Consider the following 15366-nt stretch of genomic DNA (forward strand, 5'->3'; position numbering starts at 1 on the left):
ACGTAATTTCATTAAAAATTCTCAAAAATGGAAAAAAAACAAATGAATTTTTGTATTTTCTTAGACAAGCTTAGAAAAATGAAGTTCGTTACGGTTTAAAAACAAATGAATTATAAACAATCATCGGAATTGCAAACAAATTTAAATTGCGTTTATCTCGCTAAAAAAATAGTGTCTTTGGTGACTTCCTAATATTATATCTTTCAGTTCCTATAGAGGTTCCAATTCTGTTCGTTTTTGGGGCTTTTCTCTACGTCTGAATTTTCGCGCTACAGTCAATTACAATATCATCCTAGGTCTGCTCCAGACTTCTTCGATTCCTCGAGAATGCCCTTGCATTTCTCTCCCGCCAGATGTTGTAAACTGTTGAGTCGAATCCGCATTTGAAAATCTTTGACTTAATCTTTGTTCCCTTCGCTTTCTTCATAGCCACTTCCTTGATTTCTTTCCAATCTCCCGGGAATCTGGTCATCTCCATATTTTTTACAAATGTATTCCAAAGTTTCGAGGCAAATGAATGGTTCTCGAAGAGATGATCATATGTTTCTTCATTCCATTCACACAGCAGACATCTTAAATCCGGAATTTCCATGTACTTCTTGACATGATCTCTTGTGTTTAGCCTTTCTCGAAATACAAGCCATATGATGAATTGGTGTCTCGGGATAACCTTTGATGACCAGACCAGATTAGCCCAATATACTATTTGCTCTTTCTCTTGGATGATGTTCCACACTTTGATTGAAAGCATCTTCCCATTTCCCCGTCTTTCCATTAGTGTACATATGTTTTTTGGTTGAATTGGATGTTACTGATATGTTCAAGAATGCGTCGCCCACCGGTATTCGTATAAGAATAAAATTTCATAGCCCGTCTTTAATGTCCCTAACCTTGGCAAGTAGGCAGTCTCGTCTGATCCTAATATTTCTGAATTCCTCTTTATTGATTAGTAGTATGACCTCATACCAGGGATCATGCCAAAATAGTGTGTTTCTGTCACCTCCCCAGATAATGTCAAAAAGTCCTGCAATATTGTTTCTTAGCTTAAGGATTTTCTTTAACGACCATCCCATACCTTCGCTTATTTTGGATGTTCAAACGCTTGATTCATGTTTCATAAACCGGGTGTGGACCCATTTGATCTAGAGTGATTCTTGTTTTCTCTTGTTGGCTCATATATGCTTATACGTCGACGCTTTATTCAATTCAACATAGTTCTTGAGCTTTATGCTGCCTTCTTCCTTTGGTTTACACAATGTGATCCACTTAACCTTCTTCCCACCTCTCCCGCTGCTTCCCTAAATAAAGTTTCTCATTAGCGCGTCAAGTTCTTTCATTACCTTCTTCAGGAGCAAGAGTTGTTGCGACCAGTAACCGATGATCCCCACTACCACACTTTTGACCAACTCAATTCTTCCAGCGTATGTAAATTTCTTTGTTGCCCAGCTAAAAATTGAGTTCTTCACTTTCTTGATCAGTGGTCTGTAGTGCGAGATTTAGATCTGTTTTATCGTGAGTGGTATGCATAAATATCTTACCGGGAAGCTTCCTTCTACGATGCCCATTATGTTGTAGATGTTTGCTTTCGTTTTCTATTTTACTCCTCCGTAGAATGCCAAACTCTTGTTCTCATTGATAGTCAAACATATAACCTCAGAAAAAAAAATGTTAGTGCAACTCTTACAGTTTTTATGAAATCTATGTCAGCATGCGCGAGAATGAACAAATCATCAGTAAAGCATAAATGGCTGATCTCCTCCTCCTCACAGAATGGGTGAAAGATGTATGGTCGATTCTTTCGAAACATCGTAAAGACGCTCTCAAAGATCTCCATGATGACGACAAAAGGTAAGATGATAAGGGATCCTTGCCTCACGCCGTTTTCACCCTTGAAGTAGCCTCTATGGATCTTATTGATGCTAACTGCAAAACGATAGGTATAAACGCATTGCACGATCCATTCTTTAAAAATCATGGGAAACTCGATACGACCATAAAGTCCTAAATGGCTTCCCATTTAACAGAATCATAGACTTTTTTTTATATCATTTTTGAAAGTCACTCTCATGGATATTTTTCTCTTCCCATAACTTTTAAGAAGGTTTTGCATGAGCCAAATATTATGTGAGATAGTTCGACCAGGAATGAATGCAGATTGATTTAATCTAATAATTTTACCAATGGCATTTTTAAATCGTTTTGAAAGAAATTTTGAAATTATTTTGTAAACGACATTGCAGTAAAAATCAGTCTGAAATCTTGAACCTTTTCGAAAACTGAGGTTTTGGGTATAAGAGTCAGGACTATAGTGTTCCACTACTTGAGTATCTTCCTATTCTTAAAGAATTCCAGAACCCCTTCCGTAATATCGTGACCCACAACCGGCCAGTTTTCTTTAAAGATTTGAGCGTTAAAATCGTATGGACCCGAGCTTTTATTATCGTTGATGCTAAACAAAGCCTCTTTTACTTCATCACGTGTGACAGCCCTAATTAGATCTTGACTGTCTTCAGCAGAACCTCTTTTATCGATAATCTAGTATAAGATGTCCAGATGACTTTGTTGTGCTTTCTTTATACCCATAAGCTTTTTATAGAAGTTGGTGACGATATATTGTACCCCTTTTTGTCCCTGTTTATATTAACCATCATCATTCTTCAGCTTGTAAATATTGTTCCTAAAATTCCTAGCCATACATTTCTGATAGAAAAAGGCAATATTTTTGTCACCGAGAGAAAACCAATTCTACCTTGATTTATTTCACAAAATTCTCTTCTAATAAGCTCAACTTTCTGAAATTGCTAAGGGTATCTTTTTCTTCCTCGTTAATTTGCTCATCATTTTCTCTCTCAAGTAACTTGTTTTGGACTTCTTTTAACTCAATTCTGGCTATTTAGACTCGTTTGGAAATGTTACTGAACTTCTTCTTGTCAAATTTTTTCAGTTGGATTTTTAGAAGTCTGATCTTTTCTAAGACCCTGAACATGTTTGATCCCTCCACATTTTCGGTCCACACTTTACCCAGTATATCTTTGAAATTATCACTCTCCATCCAGAAATTAAATAACTTGAAGAGTCTTTTGAGCCTCTCCTCCTTCTCTCAGAAGAGTTTGATAGGGTTGTAATCCGAGATTTTGGGATTCAAAACGTGTAGTTGGATTCTCGGGAATTAAGCAATCCACTTCTCATTGACAAGACTTCTATCAATTCTGCTTTTCCGAATATGTCCATCTCCTCGAGTTGATGACCATGTAAAGAAGTTCCCTAAGTTGGTTGGTTCGATGCATTATATGTCTCTAATGCAATCGTTGAAGTCAATCATATCTTGGGTAATATTAAACTCCAAGCTTCAGTAAATTTTGTTTCTCGTAGCATTAAAATCACCAAGGACAACACATGGTTTATCGCCATCAATCCAGTTCCTAAGACAGCTTCAAAGCAGTCTTCTCTCGGTACTGGAATTGTTACCATAGACGATATCAAGTTGGAACTCAATTCCGGTGATTTTTTCCTTCACCCCAACCAATATTGTTTGATCATTGGAGAAAAAAGACTTGACTTCGGCAACTATTGGATCTCAGACAACCCAGATTCATCCAGTTCTTGAGTTTGAATTATGAATGAGTTCTCAACTACTATCAACGCACAACATGCGAACCTTGTCAACATTATTGCTTTTGACTTTCATTTCCAAAATCCCCATGATTGTAACCTTCTATTTCTCAATAATCCTCTTAATTTCTTTGTATTTGAAAGGATCATTAAGTCCTTTTATGTTTCATGTTATGATATTCATGAATGCATATAGGGGTTTGGTTCATGTATTTCAAAATTGTCTTGCACTACACGATCTATCTCATCATCAGTGAAGTCGTATGCATCACTATCCTCATTGTCTTCAATGACTATAGATTGTGTTCTCTGAAATTCATACTCATCGGTGATTAGATATGTTGCATCCGGATCAACTTTACCAATGCTAGTAGCCCCTTCTTTTTGTTCGTGAGTGTCCGCATGTTCTCTTCTATTTGGACTTTTTTGACTTTAGACTTCCTCACTGTTAGATTCTTGAGCAGTTCCTATTTTGTTTCGACCCACTTCGGAGCTTAAACTTTCTACTTCAATACCTTTCTTGTTTAGGTTCAATTCTGGATTTTAAATTCTCTAAACCCAAATATTTCTAGGTCACGTTCAATAGATTTAACAAGAAATTCGATATTTTTGATCCATGGATTTTTTTTGGTCCCAGTTCTATTTCTGACCCAAATTCTGATATTTACCTAGACCCTAATTTTGACCCAGGCCCTGATTCTAGCCCAGACCCTCGTTACCTTCATCTTGTTGCTAGTCTTGACCCATAACTGGATCTTGATTCTTACCCTCAGCCTGGTGCTGATCTTGACCCATATTCTGACCCTTAACTTGTTGCTGACCCAGACCCTCATTGCTCTTATCCTTGTGCTGATCATGAACTTTGGAACTGACTTCCATACCTTGATTCTTAACATTCTTCTGAACCCTGACCCATTTCATCTTTTTTGTTATTTTCATTTAACCATGAACTAACTTTTGGCTTTATTTTGCTCTTGATTTCCATCCTTGTTACCTTATGTCTAAATAATTTATTTAGCTTCAACCCGAGGTTGATTTCTTTCCGTGGTAATTTCTGATTGGATTTGATTTGTTTCCTAATTTTCTGCTGGGACATTGGTTTTGGCAGATGCTTCTTGTGCTATTCCAATTCTATTGCTCTGATTATCATTGCCAATATTTTGTTCACTCCTCTTAGCTGCTTGATTACTTGGATTGGCATTTCAAGAATTGTTAACATGGCACTTGTTTGTTGAGTGGTGAAAATATTGCATCTCACGCATCTGTTTGGGCGCCATTCGTACCTTGCTCCAATTTCGAATATGTTTTCGAGTTTATCTTTGAGTTCCAACTTTAATGGGAGATGCATCTTTGAAGGATAAAATATGGTGATATATGACTAAATGACAATAATCAATAGTTGTGGTATATGTTGATTTTGATTGCAAAGACTACTATTATGTTTAGTCATGATAGTACTTAAATAGCCTTCTAAGTAAGAAGCCTAGAAAAATTAATATTTTCAATAAATGTATAAATATGTTTGGAGATTTACAAAATATGGCATCCATAGTGCTAATATCTTATGAATTTGAGAGAGAAAAGAGGGAATAATGGATTTAATTGAGAGTGGATATTAGTAATGAAATATTGAAGATTAATGTATGGTGATATATGTGAGTGCAAATTTAATAAAATGGTGTATCGAATTGAAACAAAATTCTCTCTTACAAAGACATAACCCAATAGATAGTATATGTAGTTGTGAATTCGAGAAATTAATGAGTTATATGTACACGTGGGTGCTTGAGAGAAAAATAAGAGAATGATGATTTTAATTGAGAGTGGATGTTAATAATGAATCTTTGAAGATTAATGTATGGTGATATATGTGGGTGCAAATTTAAGAAAATGATGTTTGGAATTGAAATAAAATTCTCTCATGCAAAGACATAACCCAATAGATAGTATATGTGGTTGTGAATTTGAGAAATTAATGAGTATATGTGCATATGGGTGTTTGAAGTAGAAAGTATGGTGGTATAAGACTAAAAATGAATGGTATATGTGAGTGATAATTTGAGAGAATGCGATGTTGCTAAGAAAAAACATTAAACAAAGAAAAACTTTTGATCAAATTTGTGCGCGATTAAAGCATGCCGTCAAGTTTGTAAATTTGGGCTTTGAATGTTTAGCATTTTGCATTCTACTCGTATTTTGAAATTGTGAGGGGAATTAACTTTAATGTGATTTTAAGTGAAAAAACAAAGTTTTGTAGACGGCTTCATAACTTACTATCTCGTGACGAATCTGTGAGAGATTGAGATTTTAATGGGAAGTCATTATAGGCCTATTTAAAAAAAACGATTTTAGTTCAATTAAACCTCACGACTTGAGAGTCACCGCCTAAATTTTATAAAACAAGGAAAAATTTTGACGTTTGAATGTCCATTAAGAGATTCTTTTTGAGTTTGGCGTTTGGTTATATGTGGGAAATAGTTTCTTAAAACAAGTTTTGTTCCACAATGCCCCGAAGGTCTCTACTAGTTAATCTTTTTCTTTTTCAAAATATTACGCTTTACATTTTTTTTATTATGCTAACCTATGATTAAATAAATAACAAACTTACAACATTTTAAAACTAACAAAATCCCAAAAAATAGAAAAATAAAATAAGTCCATGCACAAAATAAATGGGGAAAAAAGGACAAATCGTGTGTGACCGATGAACACAGGTCGCTTGGAGAACTCTCAGTCGATGATGATTCCATCTCTCGGTCGCTTGAACTCTCGATCAAAAAGTAGGCAACAACCACATGGAGAGCTCCTTCGATTGCAGTAAGTAGTAGTAGCAAGGCGTGATTCTTCGGTCGCAACATAGGTCGACAATAAGCAACAATTATAGAAATCTTCGGTCTTAGCCTGCATCGGGTGCATAAATCCTAAATCGTAAGCAACGCCGTCCTTCGGTGGAGCGCACAACAACAACATGTTCTTCGGTCGGGTATAAAATCTTCGGTCGTAGCCTTCATCTCACGGTCGGGCAAAAAGCAGTAGCAACAAGTCAACATGTCTTCCCCTCGATCGTATCATCGATCATCAATAAAATAGAACCAGCTACTTCAATTTCCTCGATCATGTTGGGTTTTATTTGGGCTCCCAACTATGAAAAATGTCCAATAGTGGTTCAAATTCACTTTTAATTCAATAAGGCTAATATAGTATTTTAAAGGGTTATGTTATATCCCTAATAGCACTAGTATTTATAGAGCGACAACCATCATTAAAAAGAAGTAAAAATTAAAAGAGAGGTAGAAAGAGAAAATATAGCAACAGATTTTCGCCTACAACCGCGCATGGTTCATCAAAATGACAATCAGAGATTCAAACGGAATTCGATTGTGTTGAGATGTTGTCGAGAGGTTTGTAACTCATTCTTCTACATTTTCAATAGTCGAATCAAGGTTTGGACGTCTCAAAGTTTGTTTTTATGTGGCTTAAAGTTTGCATAGTTTAAGTTTTATTTTACTTGTTTGGGACCAAAAAGTTTGTATTTTTTTGGTTATGCCCTTTTATCTTTCTGTGGTATTAAAATGTTGTTATACATTCATTGTATTCCCAACATCTAATTATAGTGAAACTTGAATTGGACATCAAGTCCCGTAGAATTTACTCCTTGATTTTAGGAGGTTTTCCACGTAAAATATCGTGTGTTCATTGTGTTATTTACTTCCTATTTTACTTATACTTTATTTGCTACTAAGTTTTTCAATCAAGTAGGGAATCGAATATACGTTTTTTTCCAACAAGTGGTATCTGAGCTTGATTAGCTGTTTTGAACTTGATTGAAATATGGAGATAAGCACAAGTATGATGATTTTGTTGAATGGCTCAAATTATCAAATTTGGAAAGGAAAGATGAAAGATATGTTGTTTGTTAAGGATTTACACTTACTCGTTTTTGATAATGAGAAACATGCATCCAAATCTGACGAGGAATGTGATTTTGAGCATGAACATGTATGTGGTTTTATTCGTCAGTTTGTTGAAGAGAATGTTTACAACCACATCTAACATGAGACACATGCAAAATTATTATAGAATAAACTTGATAATTTATATGCTTCAAAGAATGAAAGTAATAAATTATTCCTGCTTCAGAAATTAAGTCATATGAGATATAATGATAGCGCTTCTATATTTGATCATTTAAATGAGTTTCAGGGTGTTCTTGATCAGTTGTCAGACATGAAAATTAAGTTTTAAAATGATGTTCAGGGACTTTGGTTATTGACTACTTTTACCGATTCGTGGGAAATGTTTAAGGTTTTTCTTTGTAATTTTGTTTCTAATGGTGCAGTAACTCTACAGATGGCCAAAAGTGGTGTCATGAATGAGGAATTGAGAAGAAAATCTCAAGGGATTTCGGTAAATTCAAATGTGTTGGTTGCTGAAAATAAGGGGAGACAAAATAACAGGGTGAAAAAGATAATGTGTGACATAAGAGTCGAAGTAAGTCCAGATCAAAGTACAGGGTGAAAAACGTGTTTGACTTAAAGTATGAAGATGATTGGTTTATATTGTATTAATAATAGAGAATTAAATTAAATTTATATAATTTGGGTAACCTTAACCCAGCCCAAATTAAACCCAACCCATACTCAACCCAACCCAACCCAAATTAATATTTTGGGTTTGGGTAAACCCAAATTATGCTCACCCCTAATGAGGGGGGAGTTTGTTGGGTTTTATTTGGGCTCTCAACTATGAAAAATGTCCAATAGTGGTTTAAGTTCACTTTTAATTTATTAAGAAGGATAATATAGTATTTTAAAGAGTTATGTTATATCCCTAATAGCTCTAGTATTTAAAGAGTGACAGCCGTCATTAAGAAGAAGAAGTAAAAAATTAAAAAATAGGTAGTGAGAGAAAATCTTGTAGCAGATTTTCGCCTTCAGACGCGCAAGGTTCATCAAACTAACGATTGGAGATTCAAACGGAGTCCGATTGTATTGAGATTTTGTCGAGAGATTGGTAACTCATTCCTTTATATTTTCAACAGTCGGATCAAGATTTAGATGTCTCGAAGTTTGTTTTTCTGGGGTTTAAAATTCTTCCTAGTTTAAGTTTTATTTGACTTGTTTGGGACAAAAAGTTTGTATCTTTTTGGTTATGCCATTTTATCTTTCTTTGGTATTAAAAGGTTGTTATACCTTGACTGTATTCCCGATATCTGATTATAGTGAAGTTTGAATTAGACGTAAAGTCCCGTGGTTTTACTATTTGATTTGAGGAGGTTTTCCACGTAAAATATTGTGTGTTCATTGTGTTATTTACTTCCGTTTTTACTTGTGCTTTATTTGATCATAAGTTTTTCAATCAAGTAGAGAATCAAATATACATTTTTCCTAACAGGTCATAGCCACGGTCAGATTCCATGTCATTCATCGGTCAAGCGCACAACAACGACATCTTTTCCTTGGTCACTTGTGGGCAACAACAAGGTAAGAGACCTTCTTCATTTTCTCGGTCAAATGGATGCAATATTATGTTCTCTCGATCGAATGGGTCACGACAAAACAACACTAGAAGCTCATCTCCTCTTGGTCGCAACAACAACATGGCCTTCAGTTTCTCGGTTGGATATAGCGTCATCCCTCAGTCGGGTGCATAGTAACAACAAAGGAGTTAGTTCTCGGTCGGGTGGAGAAAACTCAGTCGAAAACTATGTTTGCTCTTAGTCGGGTGTCAAGAAACATCATCAAATGGCTATCAGATGGAATTTTTTGGTCTCTAGTGTCACGAGCCAAAGGGTAAGGTTTATCAATCGGGCGGAAGTCAGCACCAGTAGGATTCCTCCATCAGATGCGTCGGAAAAACTAGACAAGTGCGAAGTTTGGTCTGTTTTCTCGGTCGGACGCGCGTGTAATAGTATGAACAAGGAGCAAGCTTTAGGAAATTCTCGATTGGTCTCTGCTATAGTTTTCTCGGTTGCTGGCATGTCTACTCGATCTACTGGTGCATTTTCTATGTCGTAAGCATCGCTACACGAGCATCGCTACTCGAAATGAGTTTTGTTGTTTTGTTCTTAAGTGAGGAGGGTAAATTGGACGGATCGAAGGTTGATTTGGTTGAATTGGCTGGTTTAGAAGAATGTTGGTTTTATTATTAGTCTTGGAGGAGAGGAAATCGGAAGTGAGTTTTTGAAGCTTGGTTTGATTGGTCTTTATTTGATTGGTCTTTGTTTGGTTATTTTGTTGAGTATAGGGAGTTGAATTTGGTTTGGTATTTCTCTATGTTTGTGAAACTTAGTTTGATTCGTTTTGGTTTTGGTTGTTATTGAGAATAGGGAGTTGAATTTGGTTTGGTTGTGGGTTGTTGATTTCAGTTTGGTTTTTTGGAAAAGTTTGTGAAACTTGGTTTGATTGGTTTTGGTTTGATTATTAATTTTGGTTGGTCTGAATCGAAGAGCTATTTTTTGGTGGATGGTCAATGTATTGGGAGAAGAGAAGGAAGAGAAGAAAATTAAAAATGACGCGTAACTTATTATTGTTTGCGCTTTCGTTATCTGACTGTCAAACTCTTAATGATTATTGTTGTTGTATCGTGAGTTTGAGTGGGGATGTTAGAGTATAATATAATATATTTGTAAGATATTATCACAATATTATAAATTGTAATAATATCAATATTATATTATTTAATTTCCTTATAGGTCAATTATAATGTCTATATAATAGACATAATCTATGTAAACATAAATAACAATTCAATACAATTTTTCTCTCTTTAGTTTGACATTGTTAGAAAGAAGAGAGAAAGATTGTATTTAATTGTTATTTATGGTTACATAGATTATATCTATTATATATACATTATAATTGACATATAAGGTAACTAAATAATATAATATTGATATTATCACAATTTATAATATTGTGATAATATCTTACAAATATATTATATTATACTCTAACATCCCCACTCAAACTCACGATGCAACAACAATAAACATTGAGAGTTTGACAGTTAGAAAATGAAAGCGCAAACAATAATAAGTTACTTATCATTCTTAATCTTTTTCTCTTCTCTCTTCTGCCCAATCAATTGATCATGCACCAAAAAAACAGCTCTTCTTCGATTTAGACCAACCAAAATTAACAACCAAACCAAAAGCAATCAAACCAAGTTTCACAAACTCCTTCAAAAACTCAAACTGAAATCAACAACCACAACAAACAAACCAAACCAAACCAAACCTAACTTAGGGAAAACTCAAACCAAATTCAACTCCCTATTTTAAATAACAATCAAAACCAAAACCAATCAAACCAAGTTTCACAAACATAGGGAAATACCAAATCAAATTCAACTCCATATACTCAACAAAATAACCAAAATCAAAACCAATCAAACAAAGACCAATCAAACAAAACTTCAAAACTCACTTCTGATTTCCTCTCCTCCAAGAATAATAATAAAACCAACATTCAGCTAATTCAACCAAATCAACTTTTGATCCGTCCAAGTTATCCTTCTCATTTAATAACAAAACAACTAAACTCATTTCCACCAATCTACCAAAATCCTCAATCCAACTAGACGAAAACAAATTCACTCAAATGAAATCCAAAACCCTAGATAAGCTGCTTAAAACCACGGACAAAAAATAATATTAATAATAAACACTGGTAAAAAAGTGGTCAAAACCGAGAGTAAAAACTCTCGGTTTTGACCCTATAACTTTCGGTATAGACCAAATTCCGAGAGTTAAGGTAACTATGTCCATCCCTCGGTATTGACTCCGTCGTTAAAATTAATTGTGCGTTTACCGAAAGATATCCTATAGTTCTCGATTTAGATAACCGAGAGAAAAACCGAAAATTTATCATACAACTCTCGGTTTTTCTTCAAAGGAGAAAACCGAGAGTTATTGAATTAACCTTCGGTTTTTCCCTTTGAAGAAAAACCGAGAGTTATTGAATTAACCTTCGGTTTTTCCCTTTGAAGAAAAACCGAGAGTTATTGAATTAACCTTCGGTTTTTCCTTTTGAAGAAAAACCGAAAGATATACAATTAACCTTCGGTTTTTCCCTTTGAAGAAAAACCGAAAGATATCCAATTAACCTTCGGTTTTTCCCTTTGAAGAAAAACCGAAAGATATGCAATTAACCTTCGGTTTTTCCCTTTGAAAAAAAACCGAAAGATATCCAATTAACTTTCGGTTTTTCCCTTTGAAGAAAAACTGAAAGATATGCAATTAACCTTCGGTTTTTCCCTTTAAAGTAAAACCGAGAGTTATTAAGTTAACCTTCGGTTTTTCCCTTTGAAGAAAAACTGAGAGTTATTAGGTTAACCTTCGGTTTTTCCCTTTGAGGAAAAACCGAAAGATTCCATTTAACTTTCGGTTTTTTCCTACAAAATTTACAAAATAGCCCTATTGTTTTGTGCTCAACCGAAACCTAAACCTGTTCAGCCAAACCAATCAATTCATAAAACAAAATGATCATTCCAAAATTCTCAAATCAATCATCCCAACAGCATGTTTTACATTAACCATTAAACCTATTCAATCAATTCATATAGTCGAAACGTCTTAGAATTAGCTGGTGGGGGAGGGGGTGGTTGATATTGCCGCATAAACATTTCAAAACTCTCTAATCTTGCATTCAATTCTAACATTTCCTTCTCCTTTTTTGCACTTTCCCTATCCATTCTTGAAATCAATTCTACCTTTTCCGCTTGTATTTGATTAATCGTTTGAGTTTTTTCTTCATCCCTTTTCTTCAATTCCTCAAGTTCCATCGCCATTCTTTGATTCTCCTCAAACAATCGATTAGTGGCTCGTTGAGAATTATTAGAACTTCGTAGATCCTCACGAAAGTGTGTGGGTCGGACGCCTGATCCCATACCGAATACTCCCCCATGCTTTTGGCGTCCGAATACTCTCTCCGTCAACTCAAAGTCTGATATTTAATTGGTCAGCACTTAATGCTTTCCACTTCAAAAGACGGTGAGAGACGGCTGAGGGATCCCGCACAAATAATCCCACATGTCTAGACCACCTTGTTCTTCCAACGTCAACACCGCCCGGCCTCCCATCTACCTCTCTAAAAGTTAGAGGAATCCTTGTCCCCGCTGGTCTCTTAGATAACGCAATATTCTTGTTTTTTCCCCGTCTCTTGCGGGCACAAGATTCTTCAAAATTATCAAATTCATAATCAGATATGTGAATCAATTCAAACTATAACTAATTGTAAACAAGTTACCTGTCGATGATGGGTCGGGAGTGGATCCATGCTCCTCCTCTTCATCCTCCTCCTGAGGCTCCTCGTGACCATCGTCGTCAGCCTCATCGTCGTCATCCCCCATATCTGCAAACGTACTCTCTACAAACTCTTCTGCCTCAGCAGCATCAACATCCTCGTCTGTTGGGGGAGCAGTAGCTATCGAGACCACAACAATAGGTGGTGGATCTCTAGAAGACGATTCTCGGAGCCTTAAGTTTTCTGATTGTGCAATGAGGTTCTGGTACGGCTTAGAGAGTTTGCTGGGTATTTTCCTCATACTCCACCAATGTTCTTTACTACCTTTAGACATTCTTAATGCATACCATTAATAAATGAGCGAATAATTGAAATAAAGTAGTAATAAGAATTAATATAAAGTAAAAAACATAATCTACCTAATTAATTAATTTGAACTATATATTTGTAAACCGCGGTTTTATTTTTGTCACAATCTTCTAACCGGGTCAGGCTGACATATCAGGGGCGTAGAATACTTGTTTTTCTTGACTCGCCAATATATACGGGTCTTGACTTTGGGTTTTTAAAATTCGGTTTACATTGATACTTACGAAGTCATATTTATCCACTTTCACTCCTAGTTCCCCCGAGTGTCTTTCAAACCACTTACACTTGAATAAAACAACTCGTTTGTGAGAAAAGTATTGCACTTCGATTATATCCGTTAAAACTCCGTAGTATGACATAGTTTCAGACCCATTGAACCCTTCAACAACCACCCCACTATTTTGAGTGGTCAAACCTTCGTCGTGTTTTTCTGTACAGAATTTGTATCCGTTTACTTTACACCAAACATACATAGACGAGTACATACTTAGACCTTCTCCTAAGATCTTGAGGTCTCTTGATATATCGTTAAATTCGGTTAATTGAGCAACCTATACATACATATACCCGAAATGTAGTTATTAAAATAAATATAATGAGTTAGAATATATGGTTTATAATTAACTCACTCTATGCTTGAAATATGCGGCAAACGTTTCTCCACGAGACTTGTTGTTATTGCAATACTGCATGTAATCTCTGCAAATAGATCGAATATTAAATAGCATACTCTTTAATGCTAATTAATAACAGCAACATAGAATCTTACATGTAAAAAGGTTCTGCTTCGGGGCAATTTTTCAAAATGTATGAATAAGCTGTCACTCGATCGATATAATCCAAGTTGTATATTTTTCCGTTAGATAGGTCTTCCAACGATGAAAATATAGAAATGCCCGAGATTTCAGTTTGTACATTTTCTTGCTCTTCTTCCTCCATATACCTGGCACATAAACTAATACTCTCATTTACAAGATAGCTCTCGCTTATAGAGGCTTCTGGGTGGTTATTATTCCGCAAATATCTTTTCATTGTACCCGTGTAATGTTCAAACGGATACATCCATCGATACTGAACAGGTCCCCCAAGCAAAGCCTCAAATGACAAGTGAACCGGGAGATGCATCATGATGTCGAAGATTGACGGCGGAAAAATCATATCAAATTTGCTAAGTGTCAATGTAATATCCATGTACAATTGTTCGAGGTCCGCTTGAATCAACTCTTTGAAACACAACAACCGAAAGAACCGAGACAAATTTACTAACGCATCATACACATTATCTGGAAGTAATCCACGGGTTGCTAAAGGTATTCCAACAAAATGTGACAATCATGACTCTTTAATCCCAAAATCTTTTTCTCTTCCAAATTTACACAACCACTAATATTTGAGCAAAAACCATCAGGAAACTTGAGATCTTTCAAGAATTTCCAAAAACGTTTTTTATTATCGGATGTCAAAGTGAAAGGCGCTTCTGGATAATGAATCACTCCTTCATCATTTATAGGATGTAACCATGATTTTATGCCTAATAGTTGTAAGTCTTTACGGCTTTAGGACCATCCTTAGTCTTCTCTTTCACATTCATTATTGTTCCCAACACGCTATCAGAAATATTTTTCTCAATATGCATCACATCCAAATTATGTCTCAATAATAATGATTTCCAATAAGGCAAACGGAAGAAAATGCTCAATTTGTTCCAATTGTCTCCCCGCGTTTCATGATATATCTTGGTTTTCTTGCTCAGATCCGTACTAAGAATTATGTCTTCTAGGTCTCGTGCTTGCTCGTAACTTTCTTGACCCGTTAACAATCTTGGGGGCTCTCTATAATCAGTTCGACCATCAAACGACTCTTTATCCCTTTTGTATTTGTGCTTTGGTGGAAGGAAGCGTCTATGACCCATGTAACATTGTTTGGACCATGAACCAATCGAAGAGATACCGTGTCGTTGTTACAACAAGGACAAGCAAATTTACCTTTCGTACTCCAGCCTGATAAATTCGCGTATGCGGGAAAGTCGTTAATGGTCCACAACAACGCCGCTCGCATGTTAAAGTATTGCGAGGTGTGTGCATCAAACGTTCTCACACCAGTTTGCCACAGTTCAGTCAACTCGTCGATCAATGGCTGG

The 15366-nt window shown here is 35.6% G+C and overlaps 1 protein-coding gene across 1 annotated transcript; it reads right to left on the reverse strand.

Moving 5' to 3' along the window:
- Positions 1-292: 292 nt before the first annotated feature.
- Positions 293-775, reverse strand: LOC124930389. The gene has a single exon (XM_047470739.1). The coding sequence runs from the start codon at positions 773-775 to the stop codon at positions 293-295; it is 483 nt and encodes a 160-aa protein (XP_047326695.1).
- Positions 776-15366: the final 14591 nt, after the last annotated feature.

The sequence above is a fragment of the Impatiens glandulifera genome, chromosome 3 (assembly GCF_907164915.1).
Source record: "Impatiens glandulifera chromosome 3, dImpGla2.1, whole genome shotgun sequence".
Lineage (NCBI taxonomy): Eukaryota > Viridiplantae > Streptophyta > Magnoliopsida > Ericales > Balsaminaceae > Impatiens > Impatiens glandulifera.

What these genes read in the sequence shown, in the direction of transcription:
- LOC124930389 (XM_047470739.1), bottom strand. Translation starts at nt 775, where the DNA reads ATGGAAAGACGGGGAAATGGGAAGATGCTTTCAATCAAAGTGTGGAAC.